The 22,785-nt window shown below is 34.0% G+C and overlaps 1 protein-coding gene and 1 pseudogene across 1 annotated transcript; both read left to right on the top strand.

Annotated features, from left to right (window-relative positions):
- Positions 1 to 272: 272 nt before the first annotated feature.
- Positions 273 to 8,756, top strand: LOC144564797 (double-strand break repair protein MRE11-like). Its single transcript, XM_078314398.1, has 22 exons — positions 273 to 329; positions 620 to 755; positions 880 to 1,037; positions 1,445 to 1,535; positions 1,820 to 1,939; positions 2,017 to 2,085; positions 2,474 to 2,565; positions 3,028 to 3,130; positions 3,298 to 3,405; positions 3,873 to 3,935; positions 4,061 to 4,132; positions 4,429 to 4,506; positions 4,605 to 4,667; positions 4,758 to 4,821; positions 4,910 to 4,992; positions 5,374 to 5,487; positions 6,339 to 6,416; positions 6,542 to 6,613; positions 6,904 to 7,166; positions 7,864 to 7,975; positions 8,076 to 8,288; positions 8,474 to 8,756. Coding segments are annotated over exons 1-22 (2,190 nt in total). The 5' UTR covers positions 273 to 327; the 3' UTR covers positions 8,510 to 8,756.
- Positions 8,757 to 13,454: 4,698 nt separating this feature from the next.
- Positions 13,455 to 22,185, top strand: LOC144564410 (uncharacterized; annotated as a pseudogene).
- Positions 22,186 to 22,785: the final 600 nt, after the last annotated feature.

The following is a 22,785-nucleotide window of genomic DNA, read 5'->3' as shown; positions in this document are numbered from 1 at the left end:
ATAAAATCTGTGTTGAAAGTTTTATGTTTGCACATTTGACTAGGCAGCCTAGACCTTTGATCAGAGACTCAGACTAAGGCGGTGAAGGAAGAATCAGCGCAACTCAGACGGACGGACGGACGGACGGTGAGTCTCTTTCTTCCGCTCAAAACGCGGCCAGTCGGGGATTACAGAGACAAAATATTGAAACAATGGTGACATTAGCTTGCTTGATATGGTAGATGTTCCAAATTTCAAGCAAGATACATTGCAAACAATTTTGACACGGCCGGCTGGGTTCCTCGCTCCTCGCTCCAAGTGTAAATTGTTACATATCTGAATTCATTCATGTAAGTTTTACCTTCTCCGATGAGATGACTAAATTGTGACTCACAAGTCACAAGTATTTAAGAGTGTATAATACATTTTCATTTGAAAACTAATCAGCAGTGGGTGTATAATATTGTTCCCAAATGCTTAATCAATCGTCTTCTTCATCCAATTTTACTTTACTTTATGTGGTTGCATTGTGACACCCAGCCACACAAGTATTCAGGCTTTCTGACAGTTGCTTTGCTTGCGTCTATTTTTCTCACTTCATACAATTTTTTCACTTTCTATTTCTTCTTGACTTGTAAAGGGAAGAAGACAATGACACATTAAGAGTATTGGTTGCAACTGATTGTCATCTCGGTTACATGGAGAAGGATGAAATCCGAAGGTTCGACTCCTTTCTTGCTTTCGAGGAGATTTGCTCAATAGCTGAGCGCAAGCAGGTTTCAATCTCTCTCTTCTTTCACATGTCTACCATTAGATTCTTCAGTGGAGAATAAGAGAAAAAAAGCCCCAAATATGCACTATTTCATGCCCACTTATTGAGATGTGCTGAGCTAATGGCAGGTTGATTTATTACTTCTTGGGGGAGATCTCTTCCATGAGAATAAACCATCAAGGTCGACACTAGTGAAATGCATAGAGATATTGAGGCGCTACTGCTTGAATGACCACCCCATACAGTTCCAGGTCGTCAGTGACCAGACCGTCAGTTTTCAAAACACGTACGTCTAATCAAAGTTTTATTTCTTCAATGAAATGCCACTAATTTTGGGAGCTACCCAGGGGTCTTTGGAAACTGTTATGCAGGTTTTGAAGGGGGTAAATAAAAAGGAGTTTCCTTGTTTTTTTTATTTTTTTATTGTGCGTGTCGCGGTTCCTTGTTTTATATTTCTTTACCTGTCCCTAAGCTTACTCAGGGTTAAACACCTAGTACTAGCCAAATAAATAATTTTATTATACTTGCCTAAATTTCATTGCTTTTATACTTGGTAAAAACTATGCTCCAAGAAAGAGCCAAGAAAAACTGGCCACAACAGCTCCCCAAGCTGATATTAGATGGTTGATGCAAGCAAGTCTGAATTCCTTGGTTATTTTATATATCTAGCTCATGCCATTGCAATTTTGTCAGGTTTGGTCATGTTAACTATGAAGATCCCCACTTCAATGTTGGCTTGCCGGTTTTCACTATCCATGGGAATCATGATGATCCTGCTGGAGTGGTACCTTTTTTCTTTTAATTTTGTGGTGATAACCCTGTACCATTCCTGTGTGTAACTGAAGGTATCAGATCATGATCTGGTCAAACTCTGACCTAATATCAATTTCACTTTTTTGAACTTCTTTGTATTTTGTTATTGTTTGCCTTTTTTGTCTAATACTGTAATGACTACTGCATGAGTAATAAATATCTTTTTTCTTTTTGTTTAATAAGGCCTGAATATTGGCATTTTTAATTGTAACTATGCCTAACATTAATAAATAATTTTTATATGGATTTTTGTAGGATAACCTTTCAGCAATAGATATTTTATCAGCATGCAATCTGGTGAATTACTTTGGCAAGATGGTTCTTGGTGGCTCTGGAGTAGGCCAAATAACAGTTTATCCTATACTAATTAAAAAGGTTGGATTTTTTGGTCGAATAACAGGGCACAAGGTTACCATTTAGCTTCTGTTTAACATATGCGTTCGCCTTTTCAGGGAATGACTTCAGTAGCATTATATGGCCTCGGAAATATTAGAGATGAGCGCTTGAATAGAATGTTTCAGGTTTGGTTGCATGTGCCAGATAGTAAACTTTGAATTTTTCCTTGGGAGAAAGCTTAGAATTTCTCAATTAGAAAAGAGATTGCATAAAGCATATTTATCCTTATAATTTTTGGAAGTAGGATAGTACAACAACAACAACAACCAAGCCTTTGATCCCAAACAAGTTGGGGTAAGCTAGAAATGAGACCCAATTGTAGTCTCGGATTGGGTTCATATCCATAAAGAGGTTGTTTTTTGACCGCTGGCTCGCCACGCCTTATTGCCACCTTCCTCCTTTATTCTGGCTTGGGACAGGCTGTGTAGAAACTACATAGTAGTAGTTGAAATTATTTTCTTATGCATGATATATTATAACATAAATCTTGTGTTTGCATTTTATGTATTTCAGACACCACATTCAGTGCAATGGATGCGACCCGAAAACCAAGATGGAGCTTCCATTTCTGACTGGTTCAACATTTTGGTTCTTCATCAGAACAGGTTATCTCTTAGCTTTAATCATTACAAAAAATACCTTGGTGTTTCTGGAAATTACCTCAAAGCCTGGGCAAATTCACTTCTGAACTGAAAAGATTCCAATGGTTTAATTTCCAGTAGTTATGTTTGGATGCTTTTGGAATAAATTATATCGTCGAGAATAAATCAACTGAATAGTGACAGAAGTGCGCCTTGTATTTACTGCTTATGGAGGAATTCCTGTTCAGTTCGATCTTGGGCTATACTTCTTATTTCATTTTATCCATTGATCAGAAAACCCGCTATTATTAAATTCTTTTTGTATTCGCTGTCTTGTTTTGCGTAGAATCGTTGAACTTAAAAAAACTGGCTAAGGGGTGCGTCGTATTTTGCATTGAAGGCAATTTTTGTCATTATTAAATTAAACAGAATGTTATTTTATTTAAAAGCACCTTGTAATGTCACTTACATTACAGTCCTTTACAGGATAAAGGCGAACCCGAAGAATGCAATCGATGAGCATTTCTTACCACGTTTCCTGGACTTTATAGTTTGGGGGCATGAGCATGAATGCCTTGTTGATCCACAAGTAAGAAATTTTTTTGTTATCTTTGTGCCATTTTTTTTTGAGAGAGATTGAGGTCTAGCCGTCCAAATTCCAATGTCAATAAGGCCCCCTCATCCGAGTTTACTTTTATGCCTTTCAAATTTAAATTTTAATTCATTGCATTTACACACTGGGATTCTACCTTGCAGGAAGTAACTGGCATGGGATTTCACATTACTCAACCAGGCTCTTCAGTGGCAACATCATTGATTGATGGAGAAGCAAAACCCAAGCATGTTCTACTTTTAGAAATCAAGGTTTATGCTGTACAAGTTATTTGTTTATGCCTTACAAATAAAACACAAGTTTTCTCAAATTTACAAGTAACACCCAGCATTTTTTTATTTTGCAAATAAGAACTGGCTGGTTATTGGAAAGCTGAACCACGGATAAGTCAAGAAATAAAAGGTGACTGAACCGTCCCTTCATATAAATGGGATGAATTGCTGCGAAGCTCATTTAGACAATATTTTTACAAAAATCTAGATTCTTTGTAACCGATTAGGATTTAGGAAATGAGAGGAGATTGTCGATGTTTAGAGTATAGCTTTTTGGCGATGTGAATCTAGAACCCAGGTGCGATCCAAGATAGAACAGCTGCATATATAATAAATGTTGGGTGTTATTTGCACAAATCAATAAAATTTTTATATTAAAAATTTGAAAGAGATGTTCTTATCTTTCACTAGATTTAATTTTGTCCATTCCTTGTTAAAATAAATAGGGTACTAACTACAGGCCGACAAAGATACCACTCAAATATGTCAGACCTTTTGAGTATGCCAAGGTATGGAACATGCTGGATTTTTTCTGACATTTACTTGAAGCCTTTTCACTATACCCTTTTAATTTTTTCTTTAATTTCATTTATTTATTTACCTATTTGTATGTTAAACTTATACTTACCTTTAGGTTGTGCTGAAAGATGAAGCTGATGTTGATTTCAATGATCAGGCCTCTGTGCTTGAATATTTGGATAAAATTGTAAGTTCATTCCCATATATTTCTCCTAAAATGAAACTAAGAATGACATGTGTCAATATTCTAATTTATTGTATGTGTAGTAGTGTAGCACCGATCAATGGCTCAGATTTGAATTTTGTGTTCAGAATCAGTCATACTCTGTCACGTCCTCATACTTTACAGCCATCGGTACCAAACAGAAATTTGGCCATTTTGTCACTTTTTTTATAGTCTAGTTCTTGTATTAGATCTTTGGACTTCAGATACCAGAAGTGATAAACTTTCTCACATTTGGTTGATTGATGAACATTAAATAGGTGAGAGATCTAATTGAAAAGGGTAGCAGGTCTATACCGAGTAGATCGGAGTTCAAACTCCCTTTAGTTAGAATAAAGGTAATATTTTTTTTCTTAAATAATTTCTTAGTAAATATTTTAAAGAAATTAAATCAGTTTATACTTAATAGTAACTATTTTCCGTGTTATAATTTGAGGTTGACTACTCAGGATTTTCAACAATAAACCCTCAGAGGTTTGGCCAGAAGTATGTAGGGAAGGTAGTTTGTCTATAATTTATCAATCAACTAGGCTTATTTTTGCAGTGTGCTTATTAGACAGTGCGTACCCACTTACCATTTGACATATAGGTTGCCAATCCACAAGACATTCTCATCTTTTCTAAGGCTGCAAAGAAGCGCCAATCTGTTCAAGGTACTTGGTTCATTGTACTGTACCACAGGGCACGGTTGCATACCAGTTATTGTTTTGATTGTTAAAAGACTCATTGATTCATATGCAGACCCCATGGATGAATCAGAGAGATTTCAGCCAGAGGAATTAAATCAGCAAAATATTGAGGCTCTTATTGCAGAGAGCAATTTGGTATTCTAACTCAATCTCTTCTATTCAACTTTCAGTGAACTTTATAAACCTTATCTTACTTTAGAACTTCTATGAAATAAAATTCATGGCTTAGCGATCTTTACATCTTCAAATTGATAATGCCAATATTTGTACTAAAGTGGTCCAGTGATTATCGTTTGGTCATATAGGATTTTGGTTTGGTTATGGTTTAGCACTTAATGAAGAACCAAAAATTAAGTTATGATTAACTTCTTAAGCAACTGTCGAATCCCATTCATTGACGTGCTGTACTGATATGAACAGAAAGTATGGTTATCCTAAGTACTTGTTAATGAGATACGTTATCAGGTCCTCCTTTAGCAAAAGAGCCTTAACAATATTATGCAATAAATTTGACAGAAAATGGAGATACTGCCAGTTAATGACTTGGATATTGCACTGCAAGATTTTGTGAACAAGGATGACATAACTGCATTTTCTGCTTGTCTTAAACGAAACCTTGAGGAAACAAGAGTGAGTTGTGTTTTGTCTTTTTAGAATCTTGTTGATCATAATTATGTCCTGTGCTCTCATTTGCTGTCCCGGGCGCACCTTGGAGGGGGGGAGGAGGAATTGTTAGTTCAGTGATATGGTAGCAATGTTCAGGGGACCTCCTGAGCTGACCTGACTAATCAATTTGTTGTTTTGCCCCAGTCTTTTTTAAATGTTATTTAATATTAAATATAAAAGGTCAACCTCCCAAGTAATCCAATTTTTGCCATTCAAAAATATGGAAGGACCATGAATATATAAAACCCACAAGTCAAGCACTAATATTTGCAACATTTTACATTTGAAGGAGGCTGATTTCCTTTTCTTTTCTTTTTTTCTCGAGGGTTGGAGAGGGGTGTTGGTTGCTGGGGTTAAGATTAGTTTTTAAGATTGAACCTGTGTTGCTTTCTTATTGAGCTGGTTCCCTGAGGGTAATTCCCCTGCAGACCATAATTTTAATTTTACTTATTTATGTTTACAATAAGAGTTCAACCTCTTCAGAACATCATTATTTTTTTGTCCAAATATAGGACCATTAATACATAAAATCTATGAGGCAAGCACCATTATGACAGCTTTGCAAATTCGTAGTGCAATCTATGAGGTTGTCGATTGGTTCCAGTTCTGGCTAACATTTGTCTTTCCATAATAAATAACAACCGTCACAGCTCTAACTTAACCTGGCCAGATTAATTACCAGCTGGTGGATACGAACATCTGCTAGTTCACCATTAAACTGTGTTCTCTGGTTCCTCACCGCTGGATTTGTCTTGAGCTTTAAACATGGGGGTTTAGTATGATCTTTATAATTCATTTATGTGTCTTATATGCAGAAAAAGCTAAATTCTGAAGCTAATACTTCAAGCATTGAAGAAGAAGAAATCATTGTCAAAGTGAGCGAATGGATGCAGGTACTAAGCCCTTATCTTGTCAAGTTGTCATGCTGTCTAGCTTTTAATTTGCGGGCATGTTTACATCAAAGTTTTGTTCATTTCCATTTTTATTTTGTTGCTTTTTTTTTCTAATCGTGTTTCAGGAACGAGCAAAGGAAAGGGCACTAAGACCCAAGGATAGTATAGGAATCTCTTCGAGTTCACAGATTATACCTGTTAGTAATTTTATTACTTCCCTCTTCCATTCTGTCATAATTACCTCTTAAGATTTGCTTTATATTATTTAAAACCAATTAAGTCAATAAAAAAAAATTAGATAACTCTCACGTGAAATTCATCACTATATGATGATTAGATTGTCAAATCTACTTGTTGGTGCTGTATAAGTTAGGAAAATCCCCTGTTCTGTCTTTGACTGCAGCTTTACCCCTACCTGTTCAACCAAAATCTGCTCGATTCTTGCTATAAGTTCCCTATAATAAGGAGCTAAAATGTCCTTTTATAGGGTAATGACAAAGGCAAAACAGGGGTGGCTGCAAGTAGCACCAATGCATTTAGCGATGATGAATTTGGTGGTGAGAGCTTTTCAATGCCGGCCTCCAATTTTGGCAGAGGAAGGGGGAGATCTGGAACCCGTAGGGGTTCAATGGATGGTGCAGACTCGGTTCCTTCAAGAAGAGGGAGAGGAAGAGGGCGTGGAGGGAAAGAGGGATCGAGCGGCTACAAGCAGTTGACTCTTGATTCTCTCATACCATGCCAATCTGCAAGGTTCTTTATCTGTTTGTTTTTTTGTTTATTCTTTTTTTAATTATTTAAAAGCTTTCTATACCTATCTGGCAGAATCCAAAATACCACGGGGACTTGTGCAAGCGTTAGAGCCTGACTAGGTCCATTTTTTCTCCTTAAAATGTCAAAAATCAAAGGCAACCTCACATGGAACACCAATCGACCAGTTTAACAGGACTAGCAGTAAATGATCCAAATTTGTACAACCCAAAAGAAAATCCAGTCTGATCCAAAACCCAAACCAAAATGTATACTGGCCCTAGAAAAACACATGCATAACCCAATGTAGTTGTCAGGATGATAGCTTGTAATGACCTGAAGTTCATGAACTATGCACATAATTGACTAGATACCACAAGCTGATAGCTGGACTTAATTTAAATGAGTAAACCAAGATTCTAAATTGAGTGGATCGGAATTTGACTGAAACACAAAATGATCCATTCAAATAGGTGAAATCCATAATTGACCTGAGCCCAGAAAATGAGCTGGCAAACCCTCATCGGAATTCGGAACCCCCACCACACCATCACCCACTTGCTTCATCTTGTGAAAAAAATGTGATATACTATTTCAGAAGGTTCATTAAAAATGTTTCCCAAAAAGAAAAGAGAAGAGTAAGAAATTTTAGAGATTGGATACAAATAAGGTGCAAATGGTGTTATTGTAATTTAAGCAGGACAGCATCAGTCTCAGCCACAGCAGCAGTGAGAACCATAGTAAAAGAAGAGGTGAACTCTTCCTTAAGTGAAGAAGAGACTTATGAAGCTACTGAAATTGTCGAAAATTCCGTATGCTCTCCCTTACTTTGATTCAAATTTATACCTAGTCATTTACCAGTCTCTGTACCTGTTGTACACCTAGCCAACCGTTTTATTCCCCTCATTCTAGGAGCCCGAAGAAAGTGTACAAGGGAAAGGTCGCAAAAGAGGTGCAACTAGTGGTAGGGGCAGAGGCTCTACACCTGCAAAGATGGGTAGAAAGGCAGAAAGCTCTTTCGCCCATAATTGGCTCATGCACCCAGACCAAGATGAAGATGATGATGATGATGATGTCAGTGCATCAAATCGGATGAAGAAGGCTCCACCTCAACCTCAACCTCATGTAAGTCCATTCTTTTTTCCTATTTTTTGTTTAGTTTATGTTGGGTCTTAGAAAATAATCTTGAGCAAATGGCTATACATTGCCTCATACTTTGGGTTGATGTATCTTCTGTATTTAACTGTTCTCTCTAGAGTCTAGATTCAGTCGACTGACTAATAACGTTGCTTCAAATTTTTGCTTGACAGGCCCCAAGGAATTACGGTTCTATTAAAAGGAGATAATTTTGTGCATAGCCTCATTTTACATCAATACCATTTTTGAGAAGAAATTGGAGATGTGCACTTATGGTCAGATTAATTTTAATCTGGCCAGTTTTGTCAAGTTTATAACTTGGTAATAGCTAGCTAGCAAATTTTGTGGCTTCTGTTCCTGGAATGAAAATGAATTCTACATGTAGTTTCGTGAGATGTGCTTCCTTGCAATTGAAAGCCTCTCCTCTCCTCTCCTGTCAACTAATTTTAAAATGCGGTGGTTCACTAATCTGTGTTTTCATTATACCAAAATCTTTAGCTTTTATATTAGCTTTTGATTTATATATATTGATGCTCTAGGTTTTTCTAGGAATGTAAGTTTGATCTATGTACTTTTGGCCTACGGGCATGAACTACGCAAAAAAAAAAGAAAAATGAAATGCGCTGGTTGATATGCAATTTGATTCTGTGATATAATTAATAATTATATGTGGAGTTTAGGTTCGAACATGATTCAGTTCGTCTGGCTGGTATAATTATAATTAAAGGGCGTTAAATTATGGTTCGTGCGTGCGTCAACGAACTCTTGAGGGGTTTAACGATTGATTGGCTGGTACTCTGGTAGCAATTCACTGTGTCAATTTTCAAGTAAATATCATATCATAATTAAGGTGAAGATAGCTATTTTGAATGAAAATATCATACTCATTAATCCAAAATAATAATAGGAGGTTATATTTTATTATTTCTTTTGAATGAAAAAAAAAAGTTAAAGAGTGACTTGATTAGAACAAATAAATTAAGACAAATTAGTGGATGAAATTTACCCTTATTTCTTGATAAAATATGCTTATTCTTGATGAAATAAGTATATTAGTATTTTTTTGCGAGAATATTGAATATTATAGCGATTTTATGGATAAATTAGTTATTTTGAAAGTTTACGTGGATATATCTTTTTCCAAAATTAAATTATATGTGTGAATGTGGGTTGAATTTGTATCCTCTGAGATATCTCAACTGATTGTAAATAGAGTCTATTGGCTCCGGCCTAAAACATAGGAGTCTTTAATATTAGTGCATAATTAATACACACGAATCTTAAAGCTAATCGGACGGTCTAGATGAATTAACTCAAAAGATTCCTTTTTGAGTTAATGCAAGGATACGAATTCCTTTTGGGTGTTCATTTTCATTTTTAGACCGAACCAAACTAGTTCAGGTTAAACGGTTAGGTTTGATTTGATTGATTTTTCAAAACCGAATTATAACTTCAGTTCGGTTTGTTTTGAAAATTTAAAAAATCGAAATAACCAAACCGACTAAACTTTTATATATATATATATTTTTGAAAAATAGTGATATGATCACTGATTCCGAACTTTTATATATTATAATATATATATATAGTTTAAGACACAATTAGACGAGGACAATTCCAATATTATAAAATGGTCCCAAAGTCTCTCTTCTTAATTAATACTTTAAAAATTTAATATTCAAAAGACGAATCGGAATACTCCAATCTCATATCTCACTAACAATGCTTCCGTGATGCGTTGGTTTATATTTTATATTGTTTAAGTTTGTTAATTTCAGAATGAAATTAAGTTCATTGCAATATATTAATTTTTGGTGCGTTCATCTTTTTATGTTTTTATTTTGTAAAAACAAACTCCAAAATTTATGAAATTTTAAATGGACACGTTGCTTGTGAAAACAAGACAATAAAATATTCAGAATTGTCATCTGATTTTTTTTATTTCGAGATATTAATGCACTATTACAGATTATGTCACTTTATGAAGTAAAAAAATGACTATAAATCCTACTATTTTTTACCACGGAGCTCAAGTCACTAACATAATATGTAACACAAAAAAAAAAAAAAACCCAAATCAGTTGCAATATATCTCGGTCTTTTACATTGCCATGTACATATACCTTTGGCTCTTTAAACTGCATAAAAAATAAAATAAAATAATTATTCACGATAGTACCTCTCTGATAGAATATTAGAAAACTAAGAAAGCTCGAGAAATATATATGAAAGAATGACGCCTAAACATCAAGGACAAATACAAGTTAACTTCCATACCAAGAAAACAAGTGGAAATTTTAGTTTCAAGCGGATGCCAGAAAAACCCGAAACAGCAAACAGGCATTGGTACCCATCAATTACTGAGTACTCACTGTTAGAAGCGTCAAAAAAATAGAAAATATCAAGCAGCATTAAACACATTCAAGTAAGGGTAGCGAAAAAATTAAAAAGGTCACTGAGAAAAAGAGGTAATTAAGTGAAATTTCTGCTTTGATATTCTTTCTTCACAATTCCTTTAAACAACGAATCCAAACCGTTCAAACCGATATACTGTATGAGTAAGCTTGTCCGGAATTTGCTCTAATCATGTTCAGTGGTACTTTATTCTAATCATGTCTGATATTATTCTAATCACGTTCAGTGATACTTTACATATTCAATAATATTATTATTGATATTTGATAATAACTTATGCGTACGTAGCAAAATAAATGAATAATATATACACGAAAATAGAAAATTGAAATTGACTGAAATTTAGGTTGTATATTTGGAACTTTGGAATCAGCTGCATGTTTCGATCATTTTCAAAATTAATTTCTATGGTTTTCAAAATTGACTGACTAAAAAAAGGAAGTACGTAATATCATTTTAGAGTTTTCTAAATTATTCTATACTATTTTGGATATTCCTAAATTATTCTACACCATTTTGGAATTTTATAAATTAATCGGGCAATATTCTAAACTATTTTGGAATTTTATAAATTATTCTAAACCATTTTAGAATATTCTAAAAAATTCTAAATTATTTGGATAATATTCTAAACTCGGACTAAAATGAACTAATTAATTATATTATAAATAAAAAATAAAAAAAAATAAAAAAATGAACTAATTAATTATATTCTAAATCATTTTATTTGAACCCTCCTCTGTATATATATAGAGCCGGGTTAAAAATGCGCCCTTTCTTTTGTGCTTCTAACGTGCATCATTTCCTTATATTTTCATTTTCAAAGTTCAAATAGTTGATTCGAATCTTCCAATGTGTTCTTCATATTAAAATGTGCTTAGAGATCAAAATTTTTTTTTTTGAAATTTTTTAATATTATTTCAGAAATTTTGAAAATTTTCCTTTCTCTGCACAGAAATCCTATTTTGCTTTGCAAATTACAAACCAAGTTACTATAGTTTTTATTTTTATATTTATTGTTTTAACATAACGCCACAGCCCATGATGACATGTTCCCAAGAGAGACCGAAATCAGGACTGAAATGGTAATTCGTAAAATACAGTAGATATTATATGTTCGTCATTGTTTTACGAGTAAAACTAGGATGTTCTTAATCTCACCAGGGCGTTTGGTGAGCTTAACTCTAAAATTTAGTAAATTAGTTTCGAACAATAAATCTAAACTGTTGAAACCGATTTGCTTCATAAGTGATGAATTTACATGTAAAGTTTTTAGAAATGAATGTACTAAAATTAATTTATAAGCCTTCTAATTTTGACTGCTTAACTTTATACTAAAATAATTTGAAATCTTAAAATCTTTAATTGCATGTAAATTTATCACTTGTGAAGTAGATGAATTAATTGCAACAGCTTAGATTTGTCGTTTGAAACCAATATAATAAATTTTGGAGTTAAGTTCATCAAATATTTTGATGAGCTTAAGAACACCATAGTTTTACTGTTAACTTCTCACAGTTATATATATTTTTATGTTTGAACTTAAACTATTGTTAATTTGTATCGATCATTAAAAAAAAAAATCTAGAAAGCATTTGCCTGGCAATAAAATTTTCATATTGATTTTACTGGTTCTACATGTATAAAAAAAATTGGTTTCTAAGAAATAATTTACAGGCCTGGTTCCTATATTTTTTTTTTTTTAAAGCAATATACTAACTAATTTCGGCAAAGAGTTCTATTTTTACCACAATTTTACATTCTTTTTTTTCTATTTAATTAATACTTGTAAGAACAATCCAACAAAATTAGAAAAAACAGCACAGCGCAGGCAAATTTTGAGAAGAAAAAAAATGAAGTGTACCAAAATAGAAACTTGGCTTTGTAAAAGAGCAAGAGCACCTTTGGACCGGTCTTTAGATGTTGAGCCTTGCAAAAATTCATAAAAACCATAGCATATAAGTTTTAGCCATTTTAGGAAAGGATATGGCTATTGGTGCGAATGCTACTAGTAATTAATGTTTACTGGGTTCCTGAATGCATGGTCATGTATATATTAATAATAAATTATTTAGAATAAATTGGTGGTTAGGTTTTAACTAAATTGTGCTTAATTAATAGGCTTCCTGCAACAAAGAAATCGTTGTTAATGTTGTTGTTTAGTACTGTCTATTCTAAATCTGTTTAGGTTGCGTTGCAGCTCCATATATGATACGGTCCTACGGATACCACACAATTCGGTTTTCCTAATTCGGTTCAGTTTCAACTGAACCGAACCGATCCGACCAACACCCCTACGGCCCTACTAAATATCTTAAACCCTAAACCCTAAACCGAAATAGTGTTCCCGCTCTAAATATCTTATATTATATCCCGGCGGTAACATTACCTGGGGTGACCTGATCACGCATTCACTCTCACTCTTCGAGTCTTGAACTCTCTTCCCGTCCCTTACCTTCCGCCTCTCATAAAACTTCTGGAGCACGTCAAAGCGAATAGTTCTCACACTCCATGAGCCCTTGTTCCCTGTTCCCTGTTCCCTGTAGGCTGAATTTTTCTCCCTTTGTTTCTCGTCTCCTCGTTTCTCGTTTAGTCTATACTCTGTAGTCATCTCAAATGGAGAAAAAGCAAGGTTTTTTTTCGGCGCTGAAAGAAAAGGTAACAAGTGTGCTCTCTCTGGGGGGGTCACGGTGGTCGAGTTCCGGTGATGGATATACCGGAACGAATCTTTCATCAATCATGGAGGGACTGTGTCCTGTATTTAGCAAGACAGACAACATTTCCGCTACGGAGAAGATGTTATATGTCATGGGGTCCTCACTCGCGCCGGTTCGTGCAGCGGAGCCCTTGCGTCATCTCCCTGTGAGATTTCTCTGTTTTCTGGGAAGTATTACCCTTATTATTGAACTTTCTGAAAAATTTTGTCTTATTTCAATGGATTTTGTAACAAGGTACTATTGTTCAAATGACACAACTCACAAATTGTTTCTATTTTTTTTACTCAAGTTAAGGTGCTAGAGGGCAATGCCTCCATCCATGGTTTTACTTTTTAGATCCGTTATGTTACTGGCAATAGCTTAATTCATATTCTTTTGATTTGAAATTTTCTAAATTAAATATTTAAATATTCAGTATTATTCCAAAAATATTGAAGATTGTTTCCTTAAAAAGTTAAAATACATCTAAATCGAGGTATTTTTCCTAATCTACAATGTACTTTTGCACTGCTGTGTTTACCTTTCCAAAGAATCAGCATCAAAATAAAATTTGAATGTTACTTTTCAAGGGTGACTATAACATTTTCCTATCTTCCCTTTAAACAGAAGGCCTCATCTACACAATACATCCTCCAACAATACATCTTGGTCTCAGGGGGGCAAAAACTCTTAAGTTCGATTACGAACTTGTTTGCATCGGGGAGGATGACGATGGCGGTAAAGTTTAAGACAGCTAAGAAGGTGATTAAGACTTATCACTCAGCTGGCCAGTTCATTCTATGGCAGTTAGTGCCTGAGATGTGGGACATTGAGCTTACACTTGGGAGGAGTAAGGTTCATGCTGGGTGTAATGGCCGGCTTGTGTGGCAAGGTGTTGCAGATAAGGGACCTGCCAGACCTCTTAGACGTGCACTTCAGGTAATTTAATTTTTACTTCTCTGGTATGTTTTTTACCTTGCAATTGAGAACTTCTTACATAAGTGTGGAAGATTAGGTCTGTATTTTAGGTTTTGGGTAGAAATTAGAAGACTAGGGCTGATGGTGAATTTGCAGTTAGGTGTGTTATATTGGAACATAACATTTCTTGGTTTTCAGGTGAATTCCATAACTTCTATTTTTTAATCTTTTCCAGCGGACAAACAACTTTATATATATAATTTGATCTAAATATTATTTTAACATACATAACCATACTTGCAACATTCTATTTGCTGAAATTTAAATATTATTTGAACATTTCTAGGGTTTGGATCCTTTGACCACTGCAAGCGTGTTCTCTCAGTCAGAGTACATTGGGGAAAGAAAAATCAATGGCGAGGATTGCTTCATCCTGAAACTCTGCACTGACTCAGAAACCCTGGAATTGCGTAATAAGGGACCTGTCAAATTTATTGGTCACGTTCTCTGTGGTTATTTCAGTAAGCGTACTGGGCTCTTGATTCACTTGGAGGACTCTCACTGGACCCAATCAACCACTGATGGAGATGTCTTTGACTGGCAGTTCACAATTATGAATTCCTTAATAGATGATTACCGAGAGGTCAAAGGTGTCATGGTGGCACACTCTGGATGGACAACTGTAACAGTTGTTAGGTTTAGTGAGTCTGCCATGAGTTATACAAAGATTCAAATGGAGGAGGCATGGTCAATTGAGGATGTGACATTTAATGTGGCGGGTTTGTCCATACCTTTTTTCAATCATGATTTGGAATGCGGATCAGTTGGTGAAGTCCTAGATTTCAACCAGGGGGAGGAGAGGAATAAGATGGGGTTATTAGGCCAAGGTTTTGCAGCTTCTGATGGGTCCGATGGTGCTGTTGGCTGGAAAGTACATGTCTAATTTGTTTAGAGTTTCTAATTTTGTTTTATTTGGCCTTCTTTGTGGACTAATTTTCATGCCGGTGTGAAAATGTCAATGCTAGTGGTTTGATCTGATTTACTCACTATTTTTAGGTGGTGGATCAGATTTTAGTTGCTTTTGAGTCTAAAGCTATAACATGCAAGGTGATGTACTGATGTTAATTTTTCTCCTTGGTTTTGTAAACTTAATCGTCCTATAGTGGTACTCATTTTCCAGAAAACTTGATGAAAGCTAAGTTTCTTGTGTTATTTAAAGCATATATTCAAATTCATTATTGCTTTTGGTGAGCTTATGAACACCCTAGTTCTACTCGATGTAGGGACTGCAATAGGTTAGGCTGGGCCGAATTTGTTCCAATTTAGAGATTGCAATGTAGCTCATGATAAATTGGAAGATGGGAAATAAATCTGCTACAATCCTAAGGGACTGTAGGGTCCCTATAATTCCAAATCTAATCTTTCATTTGTTTTGTATTCGTCATTCATGCATAAAAAAACAACTTTTATGGAGATTCGTACAATAAAAAAAAAATGAAAGGTTAGATTTGGAATTGCAGGGACTCTATAGATCATAGCAGATTTATTTCCCTACATTGGAAGGTTATACCACCGTCATAGGTAATATAAGAGAAGCGAAATATGATGGTAACGGTTGAAAAATATTCTTAGTGTGAAGTTTAAAATCGATCTGAATTCAAGTCAACTAATTCGATTTTTAACAAATTCAAATTTTAATTTACTGCAACATTTACTCAAGTTCGACTTTACAGGCCTTATATTTGTTGTCTGCAAAATGCAACTAGAAAAAAAATATATAATTCTAATTATTTATCCGCTCAAGTAAATAAAGGTCAAATGTTCTACTTGAAATACTATTTCAGAATAATCACAGACTACCAAATTTTTCTTATGTCTGGCACACAACTTTGGAAAACATAATTAAATACATGTGGTGTAGTTTTGTTTGGTAATTAGGACATTTTCGTTTGGTAATTTACTGGTGATAGTTAATTATTCATGTCAGGACTCAGGAGCATTAAAAAGGGTATTAACTAATTATGTTTGGAGACCAAATTTTATATTTTTTTGGAATTTTTTTACTATTTATTAAGATGATGGGTACAAAATTCAATAGTTTGAATTTGACTAGTTTTTGTACCTATATTAATAAATTGTAAAAAATATTCCAAAAAATGTAAAATTTGGTCTTCAAGCATATTTTATTGTAGAAATCACATCTAACGGTTTGGATCGACGATTTGGTCTTTGAAAATGTAAAAAATGCTTGTTGTAACTCGAAAATTATTGTAACTTGATCCCTTCTCATCATATTATATTAATATCATAATATTATTTTATTATAACATAAGTTATTACAAAATGTTTAATTATGATCATAATTACTAAATGGATATACTGTGTGTAACAATTCAACATAGTTATTATAATAAGGCCATCATAACTATATATGTAACATGGGTAATTAGGGATATTACATGAAATATATTTTGCTTATTAGTTATCATGTACTATTGAGAATTAATTCAAAATTCCATTTGTACGTTCCCATTAAAACTCTGCGTGCCGAACAGGGAAGCAGGAGGCCCTAACTGCTCCTACCTACACTAGGCTTTACTTTAGATCAATTTCCTTTTAAGAGGAAGAAGCGGGTTTGGTGATGGACTGATGGACATGGTACAGCAAAAGTAGATTATGGCGGGATAATTGATATTGCGTTATCTATAGTCATTATGATATATGTAGCTATGTATCAATTTAATGACATAACGTATGAATATAAGTACGATGATACTATATATGGTAAACGCTATGACAAAGTAGTCAAAGCTATCTCAAACTCTGAAAGCATACGATGATACTATATATGGTAAACGCTATGACAAAGCAGTCAAAGCTATCTCAAACTATGAAAGCAGCCCTTCACCTGTCCTTCTACTAGAAATGAATCACCTTTGATCATAATATTATAATTTACATACTAATAGTATAATTGTTAACAAATATATTTGTTATATATATATATATATATATATATATATATATATAGAGAGAGAGAGAGAGAGAGAGAGAGATGGGCTATGGTGCATTGCAATGCATGGAGGGGTTTGTGCATTGGACCATAAATCTAAAATTCAAAATCCAAATAGCTGATCCAAACCGTTCATCTTGTTCTCCATATTAATATGTGCTTGGAGACCAAATTTTACATTTTTCTGAATTTTTTTACTATTTATTAAGTATTTTACAAAATTGTTGATCCAACGGTGGCTGCTGATTTTACTGTTTTGTTAAGCCACCGTTGGATCAACAATTTTGTAAAATACTTAATAAATAGTAAAAAAATTCAGAAAAATGTAAAATTTGGGAGGGGGAGGCGACATGTATTCGGCCCAAGAAACTAAAAAGGAATTGAGTTTGGGAGTATATGATATATATTCTATCGTCAATATTTCATTAAGGCGATGTTGTGTAAGATTTAATTTAAAAGGAAATTCGTAAAAGGCATGCTCGTTCAATGATCATTTTCATTACGACATGATTTAAGATTACATAGTCATTTTTTTTACAAATACAATGATAAACATTCAAGACGTGACTCAACGCTTCTTTTTAATATTATGAAACACCTCTCCGTTTCGTACGGTACTAAACTACTAATTAAGGCTCCGAAAACATTATAAAAACCTAGGACGTACCTCGCACGCGTCATTAGATGCCCCCTAGTGTCAATTTATTTTTTCTTTTAAAAAAATTGAAAAACAAAATCAAATTATCGGAAATAAAACGATTTTTTTTAGATCTCATATATGGAATCGAATCAATAATGAGTTTGACTAGTATAACATCCGTGTCATTTCAGCCTATATAACATCAATTCTAAAACCCATCAAATCGACTTCGAACGACTAATCTAAACCGTTCAAACTGATTTACATTATGAGTGATGCGTTTACATACAATTTTTTTATATTTTCGAGTTATTTTAGTATCAAATCAAGCGGTAAAAATATTGAAAAATTAATGTATTAAAATTAACTTAAAAACTCACACATTTGACCGCTTGACTTAATACTAAATAAATTCGAAAAGTTATAAATTTTGCATGTAAATGCCCAACTAATGAAGTAGATCGGTTTAAACGGTTTGGATTCACCGTTTGAAGTCGATTTGATAGATTTTAGAGTTGGTGTTATATAGGTTGAAATGACACTGATGTTATATTAGCCAAACTCATCAATAATTCGCTTCCATTCAAATATATGTTGGGATCGGATCGATAGTTTGGCCTCATTAGTTTTTGTAAATTATAACTTGTCTTCATTACGGAAGATTTGAAAATAACTAAAATCAAATTATTAATTTGATCACACTAGGGACGTTAAAATTTGCAGACCCTCTCCTCTTCTTTTTCTCTTCCAAACTTCCTTATTATGTGACGTGTTTTATAATAAAAATCAGTGAAACTTAAGTATTGATTCGGTTCTGTTGATCTCTCTCCAAAACACGTCACATAATAAGTGTACAAAAATACTGTCGACCCATCCGACCCGTCTGACCCATCCGACTCGACCCATATTTTACCGGGTTGAGATGTTACTGGGTCGGGTACGGGTTGAATTTTGACAAATCCGTTATTCTGGGTCGGGTCATAAATTTGCTCTTAATAACTCGTTTATATCCGGACTCGGCCTCCAATCTACGTTTCTACTTTTTTTTTTTTTTTGTCTTTCTTGCGTTGAGGTTACCATTCTCTTCATTAATAAAACAATGTGTAAGGTTTGATAGTATGATATTCAATTTTTTATGTTGCCATGTACATTGGAATTTATTTATTCTATATGTTGCACATGAACTGTTTGCAAAAATGCTTAACTGACTTATGTTATCTTAATTTTCTTTATCAATCTTTGAATGAACTTGCAAGAGTTGCTATTTACTAAATTATTTAAATAATTGTGTTCATTGGCACATATGATTTTAACATTTTAATATATAGTGCTTCATTATATGTCGCTGACTTTTTTTTGAGGATGTTATATGCTAAATTATTTCTATTTTATTTATGTTTGTCACTTTTATTTGTACCTAGTTTTAATAAAAATAGTAAAAAGATATATAATAGATTTTCGATCAAAATTATAACCCGTTTAACCCATCTAACCTGCATAACCCGTATAAAAAAAATAAATAGGTTGGATTGGATTATGGGTGGATCAAGTAAAGAATTTTTTTAACCCAGTGTAATCGGATTGGATTCAAATTTTAATAAAATATCATCCATCCGTCCGTTGTACACCCCTAGATTTCACCAAGTATCCTTTCGACTGTATATACAACAAGAAAAAAGAAGTGATGTTTATTTATAAAAATAAAATAAAAAAAGGAAAGGAAACAATCGCTGTGACTAGTCCCATAGGTGCATGTGGTGCCTGTTATTGTGGTCAGATATTAATTTATTATTATTATTATGTCTAAAACATATCTTACATGCATTTTTCTTGTTTCTCACGTATCCCTGTTTTTTTTATTTTATAAATTAAATTAAGTTAGAAAACTAGTCGGATTTGGGTGAATTGAACTCTCTCCCAAACAATCCATCGAAGAAACTTTCCAATTATCGGTCTTTAACCTCTCCAATAATATGTTAGAATAATTATTTTAGTACGTGCGCTACAGTACCCGCATATTACTTGTGCTGCAGTACCGCACTTGGAGGAATTTTTTCAATTTGACAGAAGATTTAAGCGACTTCCTTCATAGTATCTTCTCAGGCTTTCAGCGCAATTTGTTCATCTTCTCTCCTTCCATCCTATGAATTAAATCCTAATAGAGAAACTTGGGAGTCAATCTTCAAATCGATTAAAATTTTTTTTTTCCAGAACTTTTGGTACAAAGTGCGTGAAAAACTTTCCGCTACTAAGAAAAGATATTTGGGTTGCATTGTAAACCTGACTTTCTTGGGTACCACCTGACTGCCAGTCAACGTATTTTTCTCCCATTTCTTTTTATTTTCTTAATGTATTATGGTCCGCACTAATTATATAGTCTCAACTAATTATTATTCTAAAATTCAACAGTATCATTTCTCTATGGTCCTCACTAATTATATAGTTTCCCTTTTATAATCCCACACTCATTCTCGTGTCAACCTTTTTCTAACAAAAATTGTTGACTTCATAAGAAGAAATACTACAATGCATAGATATAAATACTTTCAATACTTAGATATTAATACTTTCAGTGTCATATGTAAAAAATACTTTCAAATATAGGTATAAATGCCTGTACGGCGAGGTATAAATATTTGCGCGATGACGAGTCCGAAAGTACATCATCATGGATCTCATTTGAAAAAAAAAATTACGTAGATATTAATAATATGGAAAAAAAATTAAAATTGTGGAGTTTGCAATCCCTGTAGAAAGTTATTTTTCTACATTTAATTTTCGGTGGTCCCCCGCGGGTACTATTATTTTAACGCTACAGTACCCGCACAATAAATAATTGTTCACCTTATAGATATAAATACTTCCGTACATAGGTATAAATATTTCCGTGCATAGATATTAATACTTTAGGAAAAAAATCGAATTGTGGAGTTTTTGTGATCCCTAAAAAAAGTTATTTTTTTCACATTTAATTTTTGGTGGTCCCCTGCGGGTACTGTTATCAGCTTCCTAATATATTTTAGTATTCGACCGTTTGAAAAATGTTATGATAAAAATTATGCAATAAATTATCTTTGTATTTATTCCTTATATTTACGAAGCAACTTACACCCTAATTGGATGGAGAGTAGAGGAAGGAAGAGGAGGTAAAGAATAGAAGGAATGGAATATAAAGGAAGATTAACATATTTAATATCTTCATATTTGAATGATTAATGAGAGAAAATAAATTTAACTTTTCTTTTCATCTTATTTGTTGTTTGATTGATTAAATTTTAGAAAGTTAATGAGAAATTCAGTGCCTGTTGTAGGATTGTGACAAAAAACTTGTATGAAAATTATATTAGATAAGATATAGAGTTGAGCATTTGTGTTATTTTTTCTAAAAATATTTGCAACAAAATTTCTTTCCGTTACACTCCAATTGAGAGGGAAACCAATTTTATTGATTATAATGATACAAGGTTACACCTTTCACCTCTTGCACCCTTCACCTCCAATATAATTTTGTCAACCAAACACGATTCAACGGAAAGTTTTATTTTCTTTCCATTCCTCCCTTCCTACTCTCCATCCAAACAAGGTATTAGTTGTTTTGGTTTTGGTCCAGAAAAAAATTGAACTCATCATTCATCATTTTATCTTTTTTTTTTATTTTAAAAAATCTTAATAGCGGCTGCCAAGTATATTTTTTATTAATTAAACATATATTACATTCATTGTTCTATATCAAGAACATTATCAATATCAAACTACATCCACATCTAAATAACATCAACATCGAACATCACAAACAACTAAAAACAACAAAATAAACAAACCATATCCTTCGGTAGTAGACATCAACGACCTTCAACATCAATTTTGGCTAGCAATCATTTTATCTTTTTTCAGTTAGGTTTGCGGGTGGGGGAGACCGGTGCGGAGGTGCAGGTGGAAGGGTGGAGGCGTCAGGAGATGGGAAGACTGACAACTAGGGCTATTATTGTCAATTCTCCTTGGTTCTCCCGACGGAACTGGAGGAGGACAGAAAGGTGCATCGAGACAAGAGAGTTGATGGCTCAACTTTCTCTTCTTTCAATGGGGAAGCGCAGAGATGGGAGTGGAGCAGCGTCGGGAGAGGGGGGTTTCTGGCGGCTAGAGTTAATTTGTTGTAGAAAAAAAACACAATGGACGAAGGTAGAGGAGGGGGTGGCCTGCTGACAAGAACAGTGGAGCGGTGCCGACTATTTCCTCCTCTCTACAGAGTCACCCCCCCCCCCCCCCCCCCCCCCACCACATAAGAGGAGCGGGAGATGGAGGATGTTACTGGTAGGGAAGGGGGAGTGGGGGCAGAGAAATGAGATTGATGACGGAGGAGCTGCTCAGAAGAGCATCTAAATGCTACTGAAAAGTTATGAGCTGCTAGGAGGGTACTGTTGAAAAATGCGACTAGAGTTTTCTGAGCAAGTTTGCTTTTGAGAGATAAAAGCTTCAATCATGTGTTTATCAATCATAACTATCATCAGTACTATATGTTGTATGGAGCGTTGTATAATTTTTGTCATTGATATTTTTAACTAAAGAAAATAAATTTTAGCATTTAAAAATTAACACAATGTTGTGATGACATGATTTAGATCTCTCTATTCAATTTCTAGACAGTTTTGACAAGTTTTGAAGGACTTTTGTGAATGTTTTAGGGTAAGCTTAAAATTGACGTGTAGAGCAAGTAAAACCTCGATAAGTTATGGAAGTGAATTGTTGGACAAAATTGACCATATGAAATATTTGTTTGAACCGGACATCATATTTTCTGTAGTT

Source organism: Carex rostrata, chromosome 13 (genome assembly GCF_964058835.1).
Source record: "Carex rostrata chromosome 13, lpCarRost1.2, whole genome shotgun sequence".
NCBI lineage: Eukaryota > Viridiplantae > Streptophyta > Magnoliopsida > Poales > Cyperaceae > Carex > Carex rostrata.
The sequence above is the reverse complement of the archived record's forward strand: the minus strand, read 5'-3'. Positions and strand labels throughout refer to the sequence as shown.